This window comes from Spermophilus citellus (genome assembly GCF_964194105.1).
Source record: "Spermophilus citellus genome assembly, chromosome: 2".
Lineage (NCBI taxonomy): Eukaryota > Metazoa > Chordata > Mammalia > Rodentia > Sciuridae > Spermophilus > Spermophilus citellus.
In genome coordinates, this window is record NC_138183.1 from 225,587,254 (window position 1) to 225,611,951 (window position 24,698).

Consider the following 24,698-nt stretch of genomic DNA (forward strand, 5'->3'; position numbering starts at 1 on the left):
CATTAGCTTATTCCTGCATAATGTAAACTTCATCTTAAAAATGAGTGCTTACAAAGACAAACCATGCATTTTCACAAAATTAAAACTTGATATCATTCTTCTCTTATGTTTCTTTCATTTCACCAGACACTCAAAAGACTATGAAACTAAGTTAACATTTCTATATATTCATATAATCCCACATTCATATTAGTTTGTAAGTAGAAATAAAAAGAAAAATGAGTTCTAAATAAATGACACAGGAGGCAATAAATTGACACATGACAAGTAAATAAAAGGCTAAAGCACTCCAATACCATTGAAACTGTTTTAATGTTGTTGCAACTCCAAAATGCAACAATCATCAGCTTGTCAAAGACCCAAATTTCAAAAATTCATTTTAATTATTCCTTCATACCTATTTTACAAAATAAAGGCACGAGACATTTAAATCCTCCTTGTCCTATTTGTGCTATGTTCCTAACTTGTTTCCTATCTACTGTGTATGCTGCAATTCCCATCAGATGCTATATATGAAAAAATAAAATAAAATATTAACCTCTGCTTCAATGTACAGTTTCCAGAATCTGCCAGAACTTGGGAACTGGGCAACAAGGCGTTCATAAGTCTTCCGTGCTTTGTCTATAGGTTGATTCTAAAATTGAAAACCAATAAACAGCATTTACAATGTTAGGATTATGAAAATATTATTTACTGCAGAACCAAGTAGTGTGATTGGACCCATAGAGAAGGAAATGTAATCCTATATCACTAAACCTGTGCCTCTCGAATGAGAATGCTCCAAGCATCAAGGTCATATGGATTCTCTTCTAATTTCTTTTCCGCTTTCTTCACCTTCTCTGGGACATACTCAGCTGCCTGAGGAAAAAAAAATAAATAACAAACTAAAGTTATTGTTTATAAAAATCTCATGCCCAACTTAATTCAAGAACAACACAGAACATGCCAGTCTCTAGAAGCAATGTCACAAAGCATTAAAATGTCCTCTTACAAAAGAGAACTGCATTTTACATAAAAAAAATCTATGTGTACTGTATACATAATCAGAAGTCACATGCATAAAAAGAATGAAATCAAGTGATCACTGTTTTTTATTTAATTATGATATTTTACCTTTAATATCATTTTATGTTAAATAGCATATCATCACAGTCTCAAACTTTATGGTCGTAGGACCCCTATACTCTTAAATTCAGTCAGAAGCCAGGCATGGTGGAACATGCCTATAATCCCAGTGACTTGGAAGGCTGAAGCAGGTGGGTCAAAAGTTCCAAGCCAGACTTGGCAACATAGCAAGGCACTAAGCAACTCAGTAAGACCCTACCTAAAAATAAGTAAAATAAATAAATAAAAAGAAAGAAAAGGGGCTAGGGATGGTAGCTCAGTGGTAAAGCACCCTTGGGTTCAATCCCCAGTACAAGAAGAGGGGAGAAAAAAAAAACTCAGAAAAATAGCTTTGTTTTCCATATTTGCAAATATTCTCTGACTTTTGTGTGCATGTATGGTGCTGGGGATTAAATCCAGGGCCTTATGCGTGCGAGGCAAGAACTCTACCAAACTGAGCTAAATCCTCAGCCCTTTGAAAAAAAATTTTTAAGGCAGTTGAATTTTTCTCATCTGCTTCTGCATTCAATCTGCTGTCATACCATGTTATATAGATGCTGAAAACTTCCACTGTACACTCATTAAGAGAATGTCTTAGATGTCCTTTTTTGTTTGAGATGGGGGTCTTTCTATATTATCCAGGCAGGTCTAGACCTTCTGGGCTCAACAGATCCTCCTGCCTCAACCTCTCAAGTAAACTGATTTACTGGTATGTGTCTTAGATTCTTTTCTTTTTGTGGTACCAAGGATTGAATCCAGGGTGCTCAACCTCTGAGCCACATTCCCTACCATTTTTATTTTGAGACAAAAATCAAAAGTTGCTAAGGCTGGCATTAAACTTGGATCCTACTGCCTCAGGAGCCCCTGGGAATACAGGCATGCAACAAGGCACTTAGCTGGATCTTATGTTTCTTATGAAATGATTTACACTCACATATCTTCTGAAAATCTTAGAAGCCCCTGGGGGGGTCCCTGGACCAAATATGAGAAATACTGCAGTTAGAATATTCATTCTGAGCCACAAAATGTGAGCATGACATGACACAGAAATTCTATTTTGATGAAAGAAATGATTCACATATATAAAGCATAAAGAAAACTATGAAGAAATCTGCAATAAAAGAGATTTAAAAGACATGCTAAAATGCTAAGCACAGTCATGTCTGGGTAATAAGTAGTGGAAATAAAGGTAAATTATCTCCCCTTCTAGTATTATCCAAACTCTTTAATAAGATGGCTTTTGTTGTTTTGCGTACTGATGACTGAACCCTGGAGCACTGCGCCACTGAACAACATACAGAGACTTTTATTTTCAGACAGGGTTACACCAAGTTGCCCAGCCCTGACCTGGAACTTGCAACCCTTCCTCCTCAGGCTCCTGAGTACCTGGTATTATAGGCATACATCCACACACCCAGCTGAAGGTGGTTTTATTTTTACAGAGATTTAATTTTGGGGGTGGGAATGTAGTTCAATGGGTACAGACCTTGCATAGCATGTATAAGGGAAGCCGTGGATTCAATTCCTAATACTGTAAAAAAGGACAAAAAACAAAAACAAAACAAAAAAAAAAAACCTTAAGATAGTAGCTACCACCTGAGGCATAAAAAACTTCTTTGTTCTGAATACTTCTGTGTACCACCAAAAAGAAAGTGATGCTCAAATAAGCCAGATAAAAATTGTTTTTTTTCCAGGACTTCTTGAACCCACAGTATGTAATATACATTAATAATATTTGAGGATAAAAAAAGAGAGCATTGCCATCACCGTTTTTCTTTTCCTTTCTTAAAGAATTATTTCATGTAACAATTTGTTCAGAGAAACAGATTACCTAGAAGAAATAAGCTCCTTTGAAATAAACTGCACCACTGGCAAGAATTCATTTATTTAGAATGAAAAACATTCTTGGGGCTGGGGATGTGGCTCAAGCAGTAACGCGCTCGTCTGGCATGCGCAGGGCGCTGGGTTCGATCCTCATAAAAATAAAATAAAGATGTTGTGTCCACCAAAATCTAAAAGATAAATATTAAAGAAAATTCTCTCTTAAAAAAAAAGAATGAAAAACATTCTAAAAGACTACTGCAATTTAAACTAAAATTATGTTGTTTTGCCGGGTGCAGAAGTGCATGCTGGCAACTCAGAAGGTAAAGGCAAGAGGATTGCAAGTTCAAGACCAACTTCGAAATTTAGCAAGGACCTAAGGACTTAAGGAGACCCTGTCTCAAAATAAAAGAGCTGGAGATATAGCTCAGTGGTAAAGTGCCCCTGGGTTCAATCACCAGTACCTAAAAAATAAAACTATGGGTTGGTAACAAGCCAATCACTGGACAATGTGGTTCAAAAAGAAGCAATATATGTAAAATCAGCAAGTCATAAAGGTGGCATTTCATATCAGAATGGTGAACTATTCAATAAATATAATCTACTGTTAGAATAATTATGTCTACTTTATCAAAACAAAGTCAAGTTTCTATTTACCTTTTCTACCAAAGTAAGATAGATCAAAAATTTAAACATAGACCAACAAGGGTTTGGGGATATCACTCAGTAGCAATGCTAGGTATCTGTGTATGAGCAAATTATCAAGATCAAAATACAAACTTAGTATCTCCGACCCATGTGACAAAGCACTAAATTTATTGGTGTAAAGTCCAATTTGCAATGAAAGAGACCAGTGACTCAAAAAGAAAATGGATGAAGGAGGCTAGAGGCGTATCTCTAAGAGTGCTTGACTAGCATGCATAAGACCATAGGTTCAATGCCCAGCACTTCTAGGGCAGGGGCAATGCATATGAACAGTACAAAGAATAAACATATTAAAATCAACTTTTTTTTGTTTTTGTTTTTGGTATTGGGAATAGAACCCAGAGTTGCCCTCCCAGTGAGTTATATACCCAGACCTTTTCTCATTTTGAGACAAGATCTCCCTAAGTGTCCTGGAACTTTTGATCCTTCTGGGTCAGTTTCCTAAGTAGTTGTGATTACAGACATGTATCACCATGAGGGCTATAATTAAATTTTTAAACATTCAAAAAAAATGCAAATGAAATTCTTACAACAGAAATCAAACATCTTAAAATTAACCCTGCACTGGCAAAAGTATGAAGAAAGAACCCAAAGGTGTTTTATCACAAAGCAACATCCCGGGGCTGGGGATGTGGCTCAAGCGGTAGCGCGCTCGCCTGGCATGCGTGCAGCCCGGGTTCGATCCTCAGCACCACATACCAACAAAGATGTTGTGTCCGCCGAGAACTAAAAATAAATAAATAATTAATATTAAAAATTCTCTCTCCCTCTCTTTAAAAAAAAAAGCAACATCCCCAGCCCTTTTTATGTTGAGAGAGCATTTCACTAAGGTGCTTAAGGCCTTGCTAAATTGCTGAGTTGCTGGGATTAGAGGTGTGCCCCACTGTACCCAGTTTAAAAAGACATTCTTAAGTTGACAGAGGGCAAGTAGTAATACAGATCAAAATTAGATATGATGGTGTCATGCCCCTCACCCCACCCTGATTCAGCACCAAAACCAAAACCATTCAACAGGAGAATCAGCCTCTGGGACAGGAGTCTGCTGTTATTTCTCCTTTTTTAAGCAAAGCAATAACACTTCTTTTTCCTTTTACTCAAAACTATGTCCTCATTACAGGACTGGCACTGGTGACAAGGACTGCGCTTTGGGTAACATAACTAACTGTCTTCATTTTTGCCAATGATTTCTTCTGCCTTTTTGAACTTACAGATCACCCACAATTCAATTTTTGATCTGTGTGCTTTTTTTCCCGCCTTCTCTAAATTGAGGTTCAGCTGGTATCTTTTCTCAAAATCTGGATATCTGATGGTTATTTCTAAAACTCACTAGATACTAAAGAGAAAACAAGGGGTTGAAAAAGCCTTTGGAAACTAAGCTATTGCTGGGTTAAACTGCTTAATTCAAGACTTACATTAAACCTGCAAATGAGGATCTTAAAAATCTATAAAAATACAATATGTTCGGGTCTGTTCAATGTGTTTTCATAAGTTGCTGATGTATAGAAAATAGCTCAAGATTGTTTTCTCCTGAGTCTTCACTAAATCTAGGGCTTCAGAGAGGTAAAATTCTAGATAACATGAGCCACTTTACAGGCAAAGAATACTAAGATTTTTGGTCCTCAATTCCACTTCTAGCAAATTGTCCTATTGCATATGTGCATAAAAATGTTAGTATACAGATGCATAGGCTAAAAATTGCTCACAACTGGAAATAATTTAAATACCCATGTACGAAAGGGACAGTTAAATAAATAACAGAAAATTGTAGTCACTAAAAATAACAAGGCACGCAGCATAGTAGTGCACACCTTTAATCACAGCAGCCAGGGAAGCTTATGCAGGAGGATCCCAAGTTCAAATCCAGCCTCAGCAATTTACCCAGTCTCTAAGCAATTTAGCAAGACCCTTTCTCAAAATAACAGATAAAAAAATGGGGGGGGGGGGGACTGGGGATGTGGCTCAGTGGTTAAGTGCCCCTGGATTCAATCCCTGCTAACAAACAAACAGCAAGGCAGGGCAGGCAGCAACATACTACCATGTCTTGTAATGACAGGTTTTTAAAACTCCCACAGCAGCCAGCATAGTGGTACATGCCTGTAATCCCAGTGACTCAGGAGGCTGAGGCAGAAGGACCCCCAAGTTCAATGACAGCCTCAGCAACTTAGTGAGACCCTGTCTCAAAATAGAAAAATAAGAAGGGCTAGGATATAGCTCAGTGGTAAAGCACCCCTACATTCTATTCCCAGTGAAAGAAAGGGAAAATAAATAAATAAATCAGGGTAGTTTGGTACAGTGACATATCCCTGAATCTCAGCTACCCATAAGGCTGAGGCAGGAGGATCAGGAGTTTCAGGCCAGCCTGGACAAATTAGTGAAACTCTGTTACAAAAAATAAAAAACAGGACTGGGGATGTAGCTCAGTGGTAGAGTGCCCTGGCTTCAACCCCTAATACCAAAAATAACAAAACCAAACCAAGTACCACACACACAAATCACCTTACAATGTTCTTGGGTATTCTTTTTTTTTTTTTTTTTTACATTTATTTATTTTTTCTTAGTTCTTGGCGGACACAACATCTTTGTCTGTATGTGGTGCTGAGGATCGAACCCGGGCCGCACGCACGCTAGGCTTGAGCCACATCCCCAGCTTGAGCCACATCCCCAGCTTGAGCCACATCCCCAGCCCCTCTTTGGTATTCTTCTGGAGCTAAAAACCTATTTGGCCTAATATTAACCCACCAAGTTGGAAAAAAAAAAAGTATCATGTGTGTATATTATATACATATATTATATATTTTTAGTTGCAGATGGACACAATACCTTTACTTATTTATTTTTATGTGATGCTGAGGATTGAACCTTATGCCTCACACATGCTAGCCAAGCACTCTACCACTGAGCTACAACCCCAGCCCTCCAAAATATATATTTTATAAAAGACTTGGAAGTTAGATTTTAACATCTGACCAAGCATGATCACAGCAAGATGTATACATGACTCTTTATGAAATAAACCATTCTGTCAGTGATCTGCAACCCTGAAAGTACATTCAAATCACCTGGGGGACAGAGATTTTAAAAGATGTTCATATTCCACCCTAGATCAATTAAACCAGAGCCTCCAAGAATTCATGTAGTTTTTTTTTTAAAAGCTTTCCAGGTGGTTCTAGTCCAGACTAATTGAAAACCATGGTTATATATTACTAACCATTTTTGGTGCCACAAAAGATTTCTGCAGTTTAGTAAAGCCTATGATCCCTTTCTCAGAATAATGTTAAGTGGCACAAAATAATTCTCTCCTTCCTGCCCTTCTTTTGTAATACTGGGAACTGAATTCAGGGCCCCATGTGTACCAGACAAACTATCTCTGAGCTTTCCCAGCCCTTTTTCTTTTTTTATTTTGAGACAGGGTCTAAGTTCTGAGACTAGCCTTGAATTTGCAATCCCCCTGCTTCAGTCTCCCGAATAGCTAGGATTATAGGCATGGGCCACTAGGACTGCAAATTCTAAGGAATTCCAAAGGAAACCAACTTGATATTAGCTACAGAAATGTTTTTTTTAAACAAAATTTACACATAATAATATCTATTAAAATATCAAAATGGCAATGAATGCAAACAAACTTTTAAATATGTCATATATTCAAATATTTAAGTCACAAAAGCTGCTAAAACTACTATTCCGGTTTTTGGTACACATTAATAATGGAAGGAAATGCTCCATTTAATTAGACATTAGCAAGAAGTTTATTCCCCTGGTGGGCACACACTTATACTTCCAGTAGCTTGGGAGGCTGATGCAGGATGATCACAAGTTCAAAGCCACCCTCAGCAATTTAGCAAGGCCCTAAGAAACTTAATAAAACCTGTCCCCCCCCCCCCAAAACAAAACAAAACAAAAAAAAAACCCCTAAAGGGCTGGGGATGTGGTTCTGTGGTTAAGCACCCCTGGGTTCAATCCCTGGTACAAAAAAAAAAAAAAGTTTATCTCTACCCACTACCCAATTCATGGGACCCCTAATATTCTAATATACAGGCACATAGAGGATCATCAGGAGTATCATTACATCTCTATTTTCTCTAGTCAATGATTAGTCAAACATTCATAAAACAATCTATATAGTTAATTATCAATTGACTACGTTATGGATGGATGCTACCCTAACAACAAAGAGTACACACTGCAACCTGTGGCTCCATTTAATTTCCACCGCCCCGCCCCCCCCGGGGGAAAAAAAAAAAAAGCCTTTTGCCACAGTTAGAAACTAGTAGAATAGCCAAGTTTGAGAATGTGGCATTTCTGTCTTCTGGACTGGTGACATATTGCTACAGGGCAAAGGAAAACTGAACAGTTTCCTAGAATCCACAACAGAACTTGGGCCTCCATGAGGAATGAAGCTGACCAGGCAAAGCAGCACATGCCTATAATCTCAGCTATTCAGAGACTGAGGCAGGCAAATTTCAAGTGGGAGCCCAGACTGGCCAACTTATCTCAAAAATAAAAATAAGCCGGGCATGGTGATGCATGACTATAATCCTAGCAGTCTGAGAGGTTGAGGCAGGAGCCAGCCTTCAGCAACTTGAGGCCCTAAGCAATTTAATGAAATCCTGTCTCAAAAAGGACTGGAATGTAGCTCAGTGGTTAAGCACCCCTGGGTTCAATCCTCAGTACACACAGATAAATAAATAAATGAACTGGGACATAGCTCAGTGGCAGAGCACTTGTATTGTATGCTAGAGGCCCTCCGTTCAAACCTTAGTACAGGGGGAGAAAAAAAAATTGTACTACATCCTGACTCTGCTGCAAAAGCATTCCTATCAGTCAAGTTTCCAATGCCCATTTGTAACGGACTAAAGTCATGACTGTTTAGTACAGCCAAAAGAACAGCTGAAGAGAAGGGGGGAAAAAAACACCAGCCAGCAGCTGTCCCAGGCTTCTATGCCATCTTTCTACCAAAAGAAACTATCAAAATACAGCGTTTTTGTCTTTGGAATAATTTATAATTCCAACATAACTCTTCAAGGAATATTAAAGAAGAATGAAGCTCCACATCAAGTGAGTAGAACAAAATTTAGAGTTGTTCTCAAAGCATATACATTATCAATTACTTAATTTTCTAATTTAACTTCTCTGTGAAAAATAACATGTATATAACTGATTAAAAGTTGGGAGATAGTGTAAGTATATATTTAACCTTTTAACTTTCCATTTTAATGACTTTGTTAAGCAGTGACTGATAATATACAATTTACCCATTTGAAATAAACAATTCAGTGATGGCTTTATGAATATATTAAGTTGTGCAACATTACAAATTAAAAAAAAATTATCACCCCCCAAAGAAATCTACATCTACTAGCGGCCACTCCCATTTCCCTCCAATCCTCCAGCACCAAGCTACCACCAATCTACTTTTTCTCTAGAAAACTGCCAATTATTTCACATAAATGGAAAACATACAATATGTGGATTTTGATTTCTGGCTTTCAATTAGCATGTTTTCAAGATTTGTGTTTAAGCTTATATAAAATATTTTTCTTTTTATTGCTGAATAATATTCTATTATATGGGATAGCCTGCATTTTATTAAAGTCATGTAGTAACTCTAACACTGAGGAATCACCAGACTGCTTTCCAATGTGAAAAGCATTGAAAAAGGCCCAGGTTCTCTTGTGAACCATTTTACATTAATACCAGCAGTGTGTGAGAGTTCCAGTTTCTCCACATCCCCAACATTTGTCATTATCTGTCTTTCTGATTACAGCCATACTAGTGGGTATGAAAGGGTATCTAACTGTGGTTTTGACTTACATTTCTTTAATGGCTAAAGAGGTCAGGCATCTTGGGCGGGGCTATAGCTCAGTTGCAGAATGCTTGCCTAGCAAATGTGAGGCACTGGATTCTGTCCTTAATGCATCATGAAAACACATAAAATAAAGGCATACTGTCCATCTACAACTACAAAAAAAAAAATTTAAAAGGTCAAAAGCAGTCTCTCATATTGCTTATTGGCAGTCTGCACAAATCTTGGGGAGAAATCTTTATTCAGTCCCACAGCCCATTTTTTAATTGGGTTATCTTTTATGACTGATTTTTTTTTTTTGTAGTTGTACATGGACAACATGGCTTTTTAAATTTATTTCTGTATGCGGTGCTAAGGATAGAACCCAGTGCCTCACACAAGCTAGGCAAGTGCTGTTACTGAGCCCCAGCCCCGGCCCCGGCCCACTTTTTAGATACAAGTCCCTTATCAGGCATGGTTTCCAAAAATTTTCTCCCATTCTGTGGGCTCCCTTGTCACTTTTCACGTTTAACTTTTTGTATGAAGTTAAGTAACTCATACAGAAATAGAACTAATGACTTTGTCTTTACAGGCATCAAGCACCATTCAATAATTCTCAAAACTTTTTATTAAAAAATTATACTCTCAAAAAAAAAAAATTATACTCTCAAAAACTGAGAAACTACTGGATACAGCAGAATACATCTGTAAACATAGACTGGGGCGGTTCAAAGTTAGCCTGGGCAACTTAGCAAGAACCTGTGTCAAAAACTAAAAAAGGAGGCGGAATGTAGCTCAGTGGAAAAGTACCCCTGGGTTTAATCAATGTGAAAAGCATTGAAAAAGGCCCAGTATAAGAAAATAAACATCTTCAAGTCAATATAAATAACATTTTATGAAAATACATTTTCTAAAAACAAAACAGAAACAATGAATGGTACTGTTTTTGTTTTTATCCTTTTTTTTTTCTTTTTTGCAGTATTTGGGAATCAAACCCAGGACCTTGAGCATACTAGGCAAGTGCTCTACCACTGAACTCCTTTTACATTTTTGCGACCTTTTAAAAGTCTACCTATGAATATTCTGCTTCTGCTTTCAATCTGCTACAATATACTGGTTTGGATGAGTATATTAAGAAAATTCAGTCTCGCCGTAACATAATTGGAGAACGGGATAACTTTTTAATAGTCTTTTCTTAACAGTGGATAACAGTTAAGAAAACTCAGTTAAGATAACATTCTTGGGAAAACTCCATGAATTATACTTTCTTGAAACTCAAAATCACTTTCTATATTAGCTCTTAACTTTTACCAGGGCTATGGGAGGGTAGGGTGTGGAGAGGTGACAAACAACATGATTAGAAGAACTATATAGAGGGGCTGGGTTTGTGGCTCAACAGTAGAGCACTCGCCTCGCACATTCGAGACCCTGGGTTCGATCCTCAGCACCACATAAAAATAAATAAGTGAAATGAAGGTATTCTGTCCAACTACAACTAAAAAAATAATTTTTTTTTTTTTAAAAAAGAACTATATAGAGGTAAGGGTATAGCTCAGTAGTAGAGAGCTTGGCTAGCATACATAAGGCCCTGGGTTTAAACTGAAAGGGACCAAAAACCCAAAAACATGATGATATAATTTCTTCTTCCTATTATTACAGATGTAAAACGGACTAAGTCTTTGCTCCAAATAAAATTTTGAGGAACGGGGTATTATGCTAGGCTCAAACTGAATTAAAAGAGAGATCATCTTAATACATGTCATACACATAAAAGAGGGGGGATACTTGGGTGCACTGGCACACCTCTATAATCCCAGATAATGGGGAGACGGAAGCAGGAGGATTCCAAGTTCTAAACCTGCCTCGGAAATTTAGCAAGACTGTGTCTCAAAAAGTTGGGGATGCCAGGTGTGGTGGCACCCGCCTGTAATTCCAGCAACTCCGGAAGCTGAAGCAGGAGGATTGCGAGTTCAAAGCCAGCCTTAGCAACTTAGGGAGCCCCTACGCAACTCAGTGAGATCTTGTCTCAAAATAAAATATGAAAAAGGGCTGAGGATGTGGCTCAGTGGTTGAGTGCCCCTGAGTTCAATCTCCTGTACCAAAAAAAAAAAAGTTTGGGGATGTAGCTTAGTGTCCCTGGATTCACTCCCTGGTGCTGGGGGAAAAAAAATTAAAAACATAAAAAGTGGTGGGGATGTGGTGCAGTGGTAGAGAGCCTCTGGGTTCAATCCCCAGTACTGCCATTAAAAAAAAAAAAAAAAAGGTATTGGGTTAGGGGGGATGAGATAGTAGGTTAAAGGACTCTTGACCATCAGCAACTAAATAAGCAGATCAGCCTCAACCCTGGTTTTGTAATGAGTATTTTCCTCGGTATCTAAATAGAGCTGTGGGAGGTTGTCAGTAAAATACTATTCTCAAACAATCTGGTTTTTTTTCTACTTATATCAAATATGCATTTTGTTAATATTTTTGGTACTAGGAATTGAACCCAGGGGCATTTTACCACTGGGCTACATCTCCAGCCCTTTTTTTTTTTTTGACACAGGGTCTCAATGTCATATACTATGATGGCTCCAATAGATTATAATGGAGCTGGAAAACTCCATTACAATATAACCTAGTGATCTTTGCCATCTTAACATACAAAAGATTACTCATGTGTTTATGCTGCTGCAAACAAATCTACTGCATCACCAGTCATATAAAAGTATGGCACATACAATTACTTACTGTATATAATACTCAATAATGAAAATAAACAGCTATGTTGTTGTTGTATGTATCATTTGTTAATGATTATAACAGTGTATAGTCATCATCTTAGTATATACTATTTTAAAAAGTTTACTATAAAACAGTATGCCCTGTAAGAACAGCAACCATCTCATATATTTCATGTATTACTATTATTATCATTATTTTGCAGTGCTATGGATGGAACCCAGAGTCTTGGACATGCCAGGCAAACACTTGACCACTAAGCTACACCCTTCACAACTCTTCAGAGGTCCTGATTGCATCACTTTCTCTGGTGCTTGATTTAATCTTGTGTTGTTTTGTTCATTACGGCATTAGAACAGGGAAATAGACTACCACACATACACATCCTCCAGAGCCATGGGTCCTAACATCTAGGTTTGTATGAACACCATGATATCCACATGACAAAATTAGGAAACAGCCATCATTAACCAGAATGACTATTATATAATCTGTTCTGTAATACATGTTTGCAAAACGTCACATACCATTAAAAATACAGTGACACCAGATTCCAGTCATTCTAACAAATTTTGGCTACAATATTAAAAACTGCATATAATATATATTTGAAAGTCCTAAGTTTCTCTGTAGTTAACTTTTTGTTTTTCAAAATTAGAAGTAGACCAGAGTAGCACTCTGTAAGACTCTAAGAATAGTAACTTAATTAAGCCAACTCACATGCCCAGAGAATAAAGTATTTTATATGACTGGTGGTAAGGACTAGAAGCCAGCTTAGTTCTGTGTTCCTTTATCAATGCAACTGAACTCTACTATTGAGTTTTGGGGAACAAAACTGAACATATATCCTGTATTATGAACTCTTCAATCCTTCCAAAGACTAAAATTCTACACATGCAAACAATTAAAAAACTTTTAAAATAAACTACACTTATTGCATAGCTTATTAAATTTGCTTATTCATCCCCTAAGAAACAAATGGCTACAATATACATATAAGTGCTGAGGCTATAATTTGGTGATATAGCATGAGGTATACAAGGCCCTGTGTTCTATCTCCAGCACCACAAAATAACAACAAAATATATAAATAAAAATCTTGACCTTTTTGGTATTTGGAAGACCAGGCTCTTTCAATCAAGAGTAGCCAAGATATTTTGTTAATGATTATAACAGTGTATAGTCATCATCTTAAAAATAAACCAAGTTAAACAATAGAAAAACATCAATTAAGGCATAGTCTTGCGCTTCTCATTTTATTCAATATTTAATGTATATTAGTCCCACCACTTTTTTTGAGACACGTTCTCCCTAAGTTGCCCAGGCTATTCTGGAACCTGTGATCCTCCTCTCCTGCTCAGCCTCCTACATAGCTGGGACTTCAGGTGTACCACACCATCAGACTTCAAATCCCTTTCAGATCAATTTTCACACCATTACCAGCTATCCAACAAAACAAAATAAAATAACTCAAAATTCACAATTAGATCTTCAAAAGACATATACATTTAGAAATATGGTAGAAAAGCTTAAAACTATGACTCTTTTGGCAACTGCCCAACTAATGAGTACAAACAGCCAAGTACAGACTTTGCCTTCTAATAATCCCTGTGTCCCCAGATACAATCTATGTTGAAGAACACAATCACTCCTAACAGTTCCTTTCTGTTGTAACTCTAAGAAAAACCAATACTAAGCACAGATTAACTATACTGAGGATAAAAATCACTGCCACATACACTATCTTCTAATGTCCGTTAACCCTAAGAAATAGTAAGATCTGGAGTTGGAGATATAGCTCAGTGATAGAGCACATGGTTTGATCCCACCACCACAATGAATAAGAAAGCCTTTCCAAAGAGTAAAAGAAATACAATAAAGTTGAAGTTAATTTGCCCACTCAAAACTGTTAGAGTAAGCCAGGCACAGTGGCACATGCCTGTAATCTCAGAGACACAGGAGGATTCCAAGTTCAAAGCCAGCCTCAGCAACTTCACGAGACCCTATATCAAAATAAAAATAAAAAGAGCTGGGTATGTGGCTTATGGGTAAGCATCCCTAGGTTCAATTCCCAGTATCACCACTCCAACACAAAAAAACACCAGAAATATGTTCAAGTAAAAATCATTAAAATACAAGAAGGGAAAGAAGAAAAGGCTATTACAGAAATTTTTACTAGACAGATTAAAAAATAATTCAACCCAAGAACACATTGTACAACACACACAATGGCTCTTCTACCTCTTCCTAACCCCACATATATTTCCTTAACTTCAAATGGTTACTCAACAAAAACAAGGTTGCTGGTTTCATTCCTCATTAATAAGTACACTGCAGAACACATTTTTCATATTTTTTTTTTTTTTGTATCTTCCCAAACCTATTTTTCACTAATAGGAAAACACTAAGTTGTTGAGACTGGCCTCCAATTTATACTTCTCCTGGGTTGCTGGTATTATGGGCAAAGGCCACTATATCTGGTTAGAAAAGACATTTTTTAAAAAGTGAAATACAGGACTGGGGATGTGTCTAAGTGATAGAGCCCTTGCCTAGCAGGTATCAGGCCCTGGGTTCAAGCATCAGCACCAGGAGAAAGGGTTAGTTAAAGTAGTCTTTCCTGAAGAGTGTGGAAACACAATTTGAGAGGCTTAAAGGTTCAGATAAATGGACTTGTCCAAACAAAAGTTCTTTTCTTCCTCTTATCCGAGCCATCTTTAAAATAATCCACTTGTATGCCCCAAATACTAAACTTTGTATAAATTAGCTATACACCTGTCATCCCAGTAGTTCCTATATGCAAAAATCAATCCACTCACTGAATCATATAAGACTCAAAATAGTATTTTGTAGGGCTGGGGTTGTGGCCCAGCGGTAACATGCTCACCTAGCACATGCAAGGTGCTGGGTTATATCCTCAGCACCACAAAAAAAAAAAAAAAGCAAATAAAACAAAGGTATTGTGTTTTTTAAAAAAAATAGTACTTTGTAGGTTTTTAACATAAAGCTGAAGAAGGCAGTTCCTTCAACTCAAGAAGCTTGGAACAGATGGGGAAATAACGGCCTATTATATGCTGCTGGAGTAGTGCACAAGGTTAAATGAAGGAAGAATGAGATCAAATTGTACCAAGCAGTAAAAACACATATGAAATAAAAATATAGCTGTAATTCCAAAAAGAATCAGATGTTGCGGGGAGGAGAGACCCACATTCACTTAGCTTTATCATCATTAAACTGGCAAAAAAGTAAACTGTTGTGGTGACAGTATGGGAGGAAGGGCACAGGACTGGATATAGTAAACAAGGAGCTCCAGAATTTCCTTAAACAGTAAAGCAAAACTGAATTCCTTCACAAGAATTTAAAAAAATAAACATTAGCAATAATTTTGCTTCTCAATAATCACTGCTATCTTTCAAAGGCCACAAATCACAAAATCATAATATTTGGGGGACAGGTACTAAGGCTAGAACCCAAGGGTACTCTATCACCAAGCTATATCTTACCCCTCTTTTTTCCCAAGGGTCTCCCTAAGTTGCCCAGGCTGGCCTCAAACTTATCTTCCAGTCTGTTTTCCAAGTAGCCTGGATAATGGGTAAGGCACCATAGTACAGGACTAACTTCATATTTTTTATTAATAAATCAAGGTATTATCGGGTCTACTCTACAAACTTGAGAGCTTCCATGCCAACTGAAAGGCTAAAAGAAGTCTACACCTGTTATCTTGTGGGATCTTTCTCCACCAATCCATCCCCTGTAATCTTTCCAAAACAAATCCATGATTCTAAATAATTTGGTTTTATTCTTATTATTCTTTAATCTTGTTTATAGTCTTTTTTAAATGATCTGATTCAGGTCATTTTAGGCACTCTTTCTACTGACTTTCAATGATCACTGTATATAGAGAGCAAGGTACAGTTCATTCTTCTTTTTTTTTTTTTTTTAAAGAGAGAGAGAGAGGAGAGAGAGAGAATTTCAATATTTATTTTTCAGTTATCGGCGGACACAACATCTTTGTTTGTGTGTGGTGCTGAGGATCGAACCCGGGCCGCATGCACACCAGGTGAGCGCGCTACCGCTTGAGCCACATCCCCAGCCCCATCATTCTTCTTTCTTTACAAATCATTTAATTACCATCTCAATTAAAACTGAATTGTATAATATCTGGTATTTGCTTCAGTCTATTAATGGATATGAGAGCAAGTGAAAGTATGATATGAAGATGAGCCACTCCAGGGGCTGGGGCTATAGCTTGGTTCATTTCCTCAGCACCACATTTAAAACACACACACACACACACACACACACACACACACAAAATAAAGGCATGCTGTCCATCTACAACTAGAAGGAGAGAAAGAGAAAAAGAAAGAAAGAAAGAAAGGTAGGTAGATCAGCTACTCCAGGTATGTAATTGGGAGCTACTTGGGAGGCTGAGGCAGGAGAATAGCAAGTTCCAGGCCAGCCTAGGCACACTTAGCCAGACCCTGTCTGAAAATGAAGAACAGCTGGGGATGTAGTTCTATATATGCAGTACAGCACTCAAGTTCAATTCCCAGTAGGGAGGGCAGGGGACAGGAGGACCCTAGTTTCAATTTCCAGCATCACACTCACAAAAAAACTTTTTGAGGGGGGTACCAGGGATTGAACTCAGGGAAATTCAACCACTAAGCCACATCCTCTGCTCTATTTTGTATTTTATTTAGAGACAGAGTCTCACTGAGTTGTTTAGTGCCTTGCTTTTGCTGAGGCTGGCTTTGAACTTTTGATCCTCCTGCCTAATCCTCTGGAGCAGCTAGTATTACAGGCATGGGCCACTGTGCCAGCGAAAAAAATATTTACATTAAAAGATTACATAAAATCTTTGCAAGGCATGGTGGTGCACACCTGTAATCCCAGGAGGCTGAAGCAGGAGGCTCAGATTAGAGACCAGCCTGAGCAATTTAGAGGGACCTAAGCAACATAATGAGTCCCTGTGTCAAAATTTAAAAATAAAAGGATTGGGAACATAGCTCAGTGGCAAACAGCTCCGGGTTCAATTCCTAGTACATATAATAGGAGAAAAGAAGAAAGAAGCATCTCTTCTTTACATAAAAGTATAAAGCAGAAAGTTGACACAGAACAGAATTTATTTAAAAAAAAAATTTTTTTTTGGCCAGGCATGGTGGTGGCATGTGTGTAATCCCAGCAACTCATGAGGTTAAGAAAGAACTGCAAGTTCCAGCCCAGTCTCCAAAACTTGGTTGAGACCCCTGTTTAAAAATAAAAAACACAAAGGGCTAGGGATATAGCCCAGGGGTAAAGTTCTCCTGGGTTCAATCCCCGTGTGTGTGTGTGTGGGGGGGGGGCCGCTGGGCATGGTGGCACATGCCTGTAATCCCAGGGGCTCAGGAAGCTAAATCAGGAGGATCAAGTTCAAAGCTGGCCTCAGCAATTTAGCAAGGTCCTATGCAATTCAGGGAGACCCTGTTTCTAAATAAAATATTAAAAAAGGGCTGGGGAAGTGGCTCAGTGGTTAAGTGCCCCTGGGTTCAATTCCTAGTAACAACAAAGGGGCAAGGAGGGATTGGTGGTTTTTGGTGACAAATTGTACTGTAGGTGTTCACGGCACTTTTCTTTCAACTGTTCTGTGTTTTAAACGTTTCATGATAAAATCGGGGTTGTGTATAAATTTTCATCACCATTTACCCCCATTAAAACATCACAGTTCGGGCTAGGATTGTGGCTCAGTGGTACAGCACATGTCTAGCACGTGTAAGGCACTGGATTCAAGCCTCAGCACCACATAAAATTTTTTAAAAAGGTATTGTGTTAATCTATAACTATTTAAAACACACACACACACACACACACACACACACACACACCACAGTCCTCCTCCAGGTACACTGACACACCCTAGTAATCCCAGTAACTCAGGAGGCAGATGAAAGAGGATCACAAATTCAAGGCCAGCCTCGGCAGTTTAGCAACACTGCCTCAAAATAAAAAGGACTGGGATGTTGCTCAAGCATAAAGTACAACACCCAGGGTTCAACACCCAGTACAAAAAAGTTCTAAAATATTCAAGGTCATGACAACATTTCTTAACAATTTTAGGCAAATTTAAGAATTAACAAGCAAATCCTGGCACACACCTTTAATCTCAGCAGCCTATAATCCCAGCAGCTGGGGAGGGTGAGGCAAGAGGATTGCCAAATTCAAAGCCAGCCTCAGCAACTAAGGCCCTAGGCAACTCAGTGAGACCCTGTCTCTTAACTAAAATACAAAAAGGGCTGGGGAATGTGGCTCAGTGATCAAGCGTCCCTGGGTTTAACACTAGGTAAGGAAAAAAACGAAAAACCAAAACCAAAACAAAAACCAATGAATTTCAAAGCATGCAATGATACCTCAATACCCGATGCAAAACACCAGTCCACAAAATGATGCATGAAATAAACAGGTTTTTTTCTTTTTTTGGGGGGTACTGGGATTGAATGGAAGATACTTAACTCCAGAGCCACATCCCTGGTTCCTTTTTTATTTTGAGCCAGTCCCACTAAATTGTTGAGGCTGGCCTCAACTTGAGATCCTCCTACCTCAGTCTCCCCAGTCACTGGGATTAAAGACGCATGCCACCACACTAGGCCTTAAAAATTTGGATATAATTTAAAGATTTTACATTCGTGGACATCCTAATTATCACTAAAATGTAAATACTGTAAAGATTTCCATATTGAAAACAGTCCTGAAGCAAAAGCCCAACTTTCCCAACAAATGAAAATTTATAGTTACCCAATCTATACAGTAAGTAACAGACCTATTTAACCTCACCTGTCAAACTCCAATAAAGGCTTCCACGTTATAAACTGAGAACTAAGTGTATTTTGTTGCTATGGCAATGGAAAATTGCAAGAAAAAGACTTTGTAAGCTATCCTCCATTTTAAAAACTATCTGTTCCACCAAGACTAATATCAAAAAATAAATATCTAAACATACCAGACCTTACATCGAAAAGCACATTTAATGACCTCTTTCATAAAAATTAGTTTCCTTTTCACACGAAAAGGTAAAGCTAGTCTACAAAATTCAGAACATAAAGAGCAAGCCACTTAATTAAGAAGGTAAATTTTAAAATATCTAAATGTCACTCATATCTACTACTAAAACAGACGCTTTTGTTTACAATAACAACAAAAACAAAAAAGATATCCCGTTTTAGATTTATCAAATTCTGCAACGTCGGTGTAGCCGCAAAAACGAAAATGAAATGTGGCTAAAAGGGAGAAAAGTGAGGAAAGCCACAGAACTCCCCAAACCTCAGCATAACCATGCTGTACTTCTAGGCTGCTTCTTGTATCACTCACTCACTCAAGGATTTTTCCGGATTAGTTTCATCTCAAAATTTTTTATTCTCAAACTAGTAACCTATTTCTGCGTAGCGTGCATTGTGGAGGAGGGCGGACGCGAAGGAAACATTGTCAAGTTTTTGAAACAGCAGATACATATTAACATAACCAATTCCTCATCAGGTGAACACCAAAATGATACCAAAAAAAAAAACATCCCAACAGGAGCATTTCCATGAATCTAAGACGAAGCAGCCTCCCAGCTATTGTCTAAGTTCAACATTTATTCGTTTTAACGCTGAAGACAGAAAAGCAATAAAAAAAAAATTAAATCTAGATCATGTTCCCCTTTCCCACCATTCTTCAGTACAGGGACCCTCGGGTTCACTAACTACGAACATGGCTGGAGTACTCGGACGAACAGACTCGTGGTGAGAAGAGGTCGCCACGAGGCCCCGCAATCTCCTTCCTCACCTGCTCCGTGGCTCCGTCTCCTGACATGGCCTCAGATGATTACAGCGTGCGCACTGGCCGACGATGGGAAGCTAGAAAAGAAAAATTAAACTAAAAACAACCCCCAAACCAGCAAAGTAAGCCCCTGCCCAGCGGAGTCAGACCGCCAACACGAATCGCCACCGCCCACTCAGATATGAATTAAAATGGCTGCGCCCCTGCCGGCGGAGAAGGGGGTGTGGCTTCCTATTAACTTCCGGGGACAGAGGGCGGGGCTAAGCCTCCACTCGCCAGTTATTCTAGGCGCGCAGACTCAAGACAGCTCTCTGGGGGCGGTGCCAGTGCGTGAGCTAACGTCACGGTCCTAGACTGGTGAGGCTGTTGCGGAACTGGCTGAGACCGGCTGACAAGCGGGAAGCTATTGGCGTGGAAGCTCGCGCGCTTCTTGGAAATTATTAAGTGGTAAAGCCCTCTTCCTCACTGTGGACGCCTGACTGCAAATCAATTGAATTCAGGCAAACCAACCATCTTAGGGAGCAATGCTAAGGTTTTTAGGCTTTTTGTAGTTTCTTAGGGAGTCCGTGGAAGTTTTCTGCGGTTTCGACTAATACATTCTGGGGCGTAGGAGGAACCCCAAATTAAGCACATATTAAGTCTTATAATCGCTTTCTCCCGTTGTATAATATAAGTCTGGAAGAGCCGGGTTTTCAGCTCAACATCTCGTTTTCCCATCAAGGATCGTTATAAAAGGTCTCATTCCTGTCTCCTCTTCCATCCCCTGCTCAGTATTGGGGAATGAAACCAGGGGTGCTCTACCTCTAAGCTACACACCCAGCTCATTTTTCATTTTGAGACAGGATCCGGTTAAATTGCCCAGGCTGCCCTTAAATTCCCTATACTCCTGCCTCGACCTCACAAATTGCTGGAATTACAGGAGTGCACCGCTGGACTAGCAACACTTGCTTTATTCGCGTAGTATATCTTGGTGGTCACACCCTACCAGTGAATTTAGGAATGAAATAATGAAAATCTTTGTTTTCATTTTTTCTTAACAGTTGCATACTACTACTATGATTGTAGCATAGGGTACCCTATTCTAAATGGTATATTAGTGCACCCCTGTAATCGCAGCAACTAGAGAGGCTAAGGCAGGAGCCTCGCAAATTTAAGGCCAGCCTGAGCAAGTTAGCAAGACCCTCAGCAACTTAGTGAGACTCTGTCTCTAAAAATAAAAAGGATTGGTGATGTAGCCTCGCAGTAAAGTGCCCCTGAATTCAGTCCCTGGTACACACAAAAATTACCCAACTCTGTTGATATAGTTGTGTGATTTCCAATATTTTGCTGTTGACTGAGAATAAAATTAATGGGAAACAAAGAAAAAAAATCTTATTTATTTGGTGCTACTTAGGACTGCAATTTGGGAAAACACAGACTCCAGCAACTATGAAAATCCGCTCCAAGGTTTTACAAAATTGGCTAAACTGTTTTGTAAGAAAGGGGTTGGATGCCCTCTCAGATTATGGGTGGTTTGGAGGAAGGAGTCTGATGTGTAGAAGTCAGCAGAGCTTAACAGTGTTGGTTTGGCAAATCCAAAGGTCAACTCACAACTGGAGGGAGAGAATGCTTGCAGCCCACTTATGAAGATCTCCTATCTGAAATCTGACTAACCTCAGTCCATTTTAAGTGCCCTGAATCAATACTACTTCATTTTAACTTTTTTCTGTTGATAGCTATAAAAATAATATATCTACAAATAATCCTCTTTCCCTTCCCTAATCTTGGGAAACAGGGTTACCTTTCTTTCCCACCCTAGGCAGAGTTATCTGTCCTTGAACACAGACTCACCTCAGTAACAAAGTAACTCAGACTTCAGGATGTCCCAAGAAGAGCTCAGAAATGACTGTCTCCCAAAATAATAAGTGAATTATAACTCCTGACAGAACATGTGTAACCAAAAGCTCAGCCCTTATCCTCAATGCCAATCTAATAATGAAGACAAGGTTTTGAGAAAAAAAGTTTTCTTGCTTTGCTAGAAAAAGGAAAAACACAAAGGACTCCTATCCCAGAGCCTGTGATTCTCCTCATCAAGGGGAGCAGGGGTTGTTTTTAAAGAGGTGATTCAGAGAAATGAGATTAGGGAGGAGAAGGTCAGGGAAAAGAAGGTTGGGAAAAAGAAAAAAACATGTAAGTTTTAAAACAACAAGGGATATAAATAAAGTATAAAGTGAACTCCTGTTTAATTTCCCCACTGTCAATTTCTAGCTTCCATTTCTATGGAAAGTGGGCAGTGACCTCTCCAAGTTGCTTCCTGCTGAAAAGGGATGAGGAAGGGAATCTTTAGAATGGGAAGCTTTTTACTTGTTGCCATTCTCTCTTCTAGGTTTTTGTTTTATAGTTACAAAGGGTAGAAGAGCAACAGAGCAGTAAATAGAAAGACACATATGCAAGGGCAATAATGAACAGGGTAGTCAGAATGAGGTAGAGAAGACCTAATAAAATAGATTTAACATCTCTTTGGAGAACCAGTCAGTTAGGCCTGTCCCCATCCCATCTAAAAGGGATGTATGTGTGGTGGTCAAGGGTCTGTTTTAGCCAGGTTGCTTGATGCCTGATTTTTCAATACTGGTCTCCACCTGTGAGGAGGTGTTAATATAAATGTAGCAAAATTTAGCTATAGCACAAATTCCCCCTCGCTCCGCTAACAGTCTAATGGCTTGTAGGTATCTAGCACTACCTTGGCCAGGGAGTCCAGAGAAGTCTGTAAATTTGAGATGGACAGGCTGTCTCATTGGCCAAGGTAGAGGTTTTTGACAGATTTCAGAGGACCCAATGTTGTGCCCCAATTCCCCATGAAGGTAATAAGGTGTAACCAAAAAAGTATTGATCATCATCAGGAATTCTACCAGGGAGGTCCAGGGCCAGTTGAGTAAAAAGCTTTAGGGAGTTTGTCCAGTGAGATGATTTCTTTAAGGAATAAATTTAAAAAGGTGCCATTGAATTCCCTAGAAAACATTGGGTGAGATTTGTGAAGTTTCTGAGACATTTGGTAGCCCAAGGACAGTTACTAATTTTATAGATGAACACATGTCCTGCAGGGGGCACAGAAAACCATTGTTTCTCTAAAGAAATCCCAGTAGGTCCCCCAATGAGGAAATAATACCCAACTTTAAATCCTGTTCATTCCATCCAAGAATGATCTGGAAAGGAGTAATCAGTTACTGCTGTAATCTTGTCTGCAGGAAATTGGACAATATGTTGTACTCACAAAGGTAGTTGTTCTTGTTCCAGAGGAGATCTCATTTTGAGATATCCTGGAATTCATATTCCCTTATGGCAGGTAAGTGGTGTTAAATAAAAGGAAGAGTGAGACAGTGAACGTTGAAGACTGTCTCAGCTGGATAATGCATTACTCAAGCAGGACACATAATGGTGCAGGTTTTCAGGTCCCAAATTGGCATCCAGTCTCCATCCAGGATCTGAGTAAAGTTTGTAATGGGATGCACAAAGGGGTCACCATGGTCCGTAGAGGAATGGGCTCTTGGAAGGCAGGTCTAACAATAAACTGCCTGAGTTGAGGTAGCCAAGGTAAAGTATCCTAACAAAACTGTTGTTCTCCCAGCCTAGAGAGGTAATGTGAATAAGCAACAAAGTTAGTAAAAGCATTAAATATCTCATTATGCTTTCTTAAACAAATATTTTAGATCCCCTATGGGTTCTGATGTCCATGCAGGGGAGGTGCCTTCCTGCAAGTCTCTTGGACACTTTTTCACTATAGTATGATGAACTCAGGGTTTTATTCCAGCAAGTTTCAGGAATATGTGAGTCATCAGAAGCATGTCATAAGGTCTGGTCCACTTTTCTCCCAGGTGTTGCTCTGGTTCATGGTCTTTCCAAGTCTTAAGTAACACCTGGTTTCCAGACTGGAAGAGGTGAAGAGGTGATTCCAAACTTGGAGGGGACATGAAGGAAGCATACTCATGCACAGTGGTTAATAGTTGACTGATTTGTTGTACAAACTGTGTTAGCCTAGTTTCTCCTGCAATAGCTATGTCCTTTTCTTTCCCCTGGGGTGCCAGGAAGGGTCTCCCATGCACTATTTCATAGGGACTCAATTTAAGCCTACTTCTGGAGCCCACCTGTATTCAGAGAGGAGCAATTGGCAACACCTTATCTCATTGCAGGTGGGTTTCTTGGCATAAGTTAACCATTGTTTTCTTTAAGATGTGGTTCATTTTTTTTTTCTGTAGATTGGGGTCTCCAGGATGCTGGATGCTTCCACTGGATATCACTTGTTGGGTCACTTCCTTTTTTAGCAATGAAAGATGGTCCATTGTCACTTTGCATTGGGGAGGGGAGCCAATCCCCAGCACCACACACACACACACACACACACAAAGTTATCTAGAAGTGGCTGAATTCCTATTAGTGCCTCTTTTTAAGAGGGTGCTGCTTTGTTGTTGTTGTTTTGTTTTGTTTTTTTTGAGGCAGGTTATCCCATCCTTAAGCAAGGTCTTGATGGGAGTAACTTTGATGGCCCTCCCTGGGGTCCCATCAGTCCATACAGTTTTACTCACTGTTCAGATGAACTCCAACAGGATAGGTTTGGTTTCCTTTTCCTGGTTAGCAAGCAAAAGCTGGAGCTGAAGTATATTTTCGGGAGATTCTTGTAGATGAAGTTGTTGATTTGGGGGTGAGGATGTTATCTGTACATTTAATTTACATAACAAATCTCATCCCGGGAGAGGGACCAAAGGGGTCATTTTGCCCAATGAAAGTCATATTGACCATG

The 24,698-nt window shown here is 38.9% G+C and overlaps 1 protein-coding gene across 4 annotated transcripts in view; it reads right to left on the reverse strand.

The window, feature by feature from the left end:
* Positions 1 to 20,142, reverse strand: part of CSTF3 (cleavage stimulation factor subunit 3) — a 78,547-nt gene extending 58,405 nt beyond the window's left edge. For 2 of the 4 annotated variants that reach the window (XR_014020446.1, XM_081279978.1), the window contains exons 1-5: positions 19,931 to 20,142; positions 14,073 to 14,136; positions 2,039 to 2,076; positions 757 to 858; positions 539 to 634 (exon numbers count right to left, since the gene is read on the reverse strand). Coding sequence is in view for 3 of the 4 variants with exons in the window: in XM_081279978.1 (XP_081136104.1) it covers positions 539 to 634; positions 757 to 858; positions 2,039 to 2,076; positions 14,073 to 14,136; positions 19,931 to 19,957 (327 nt within the window). In the remaining variant the exon portion in view is untranslated. Of the gene's footprint in view, positions 1 to 538; positions 635 to 756; positions 859 to 2,038; positions 2,077 to 5,720; positions 5,803 to 14,072; positions 14,137 to 19,930 lie in introns of all 4 variants that reach the window. The other 2 variants (XM_081279979.1, XM_081279980.1) reach the window with 2 other exon arrangements.
* Between the last annotated feature and the right edge of the window lie 4,556 nt (positions 20,143 to 24,698).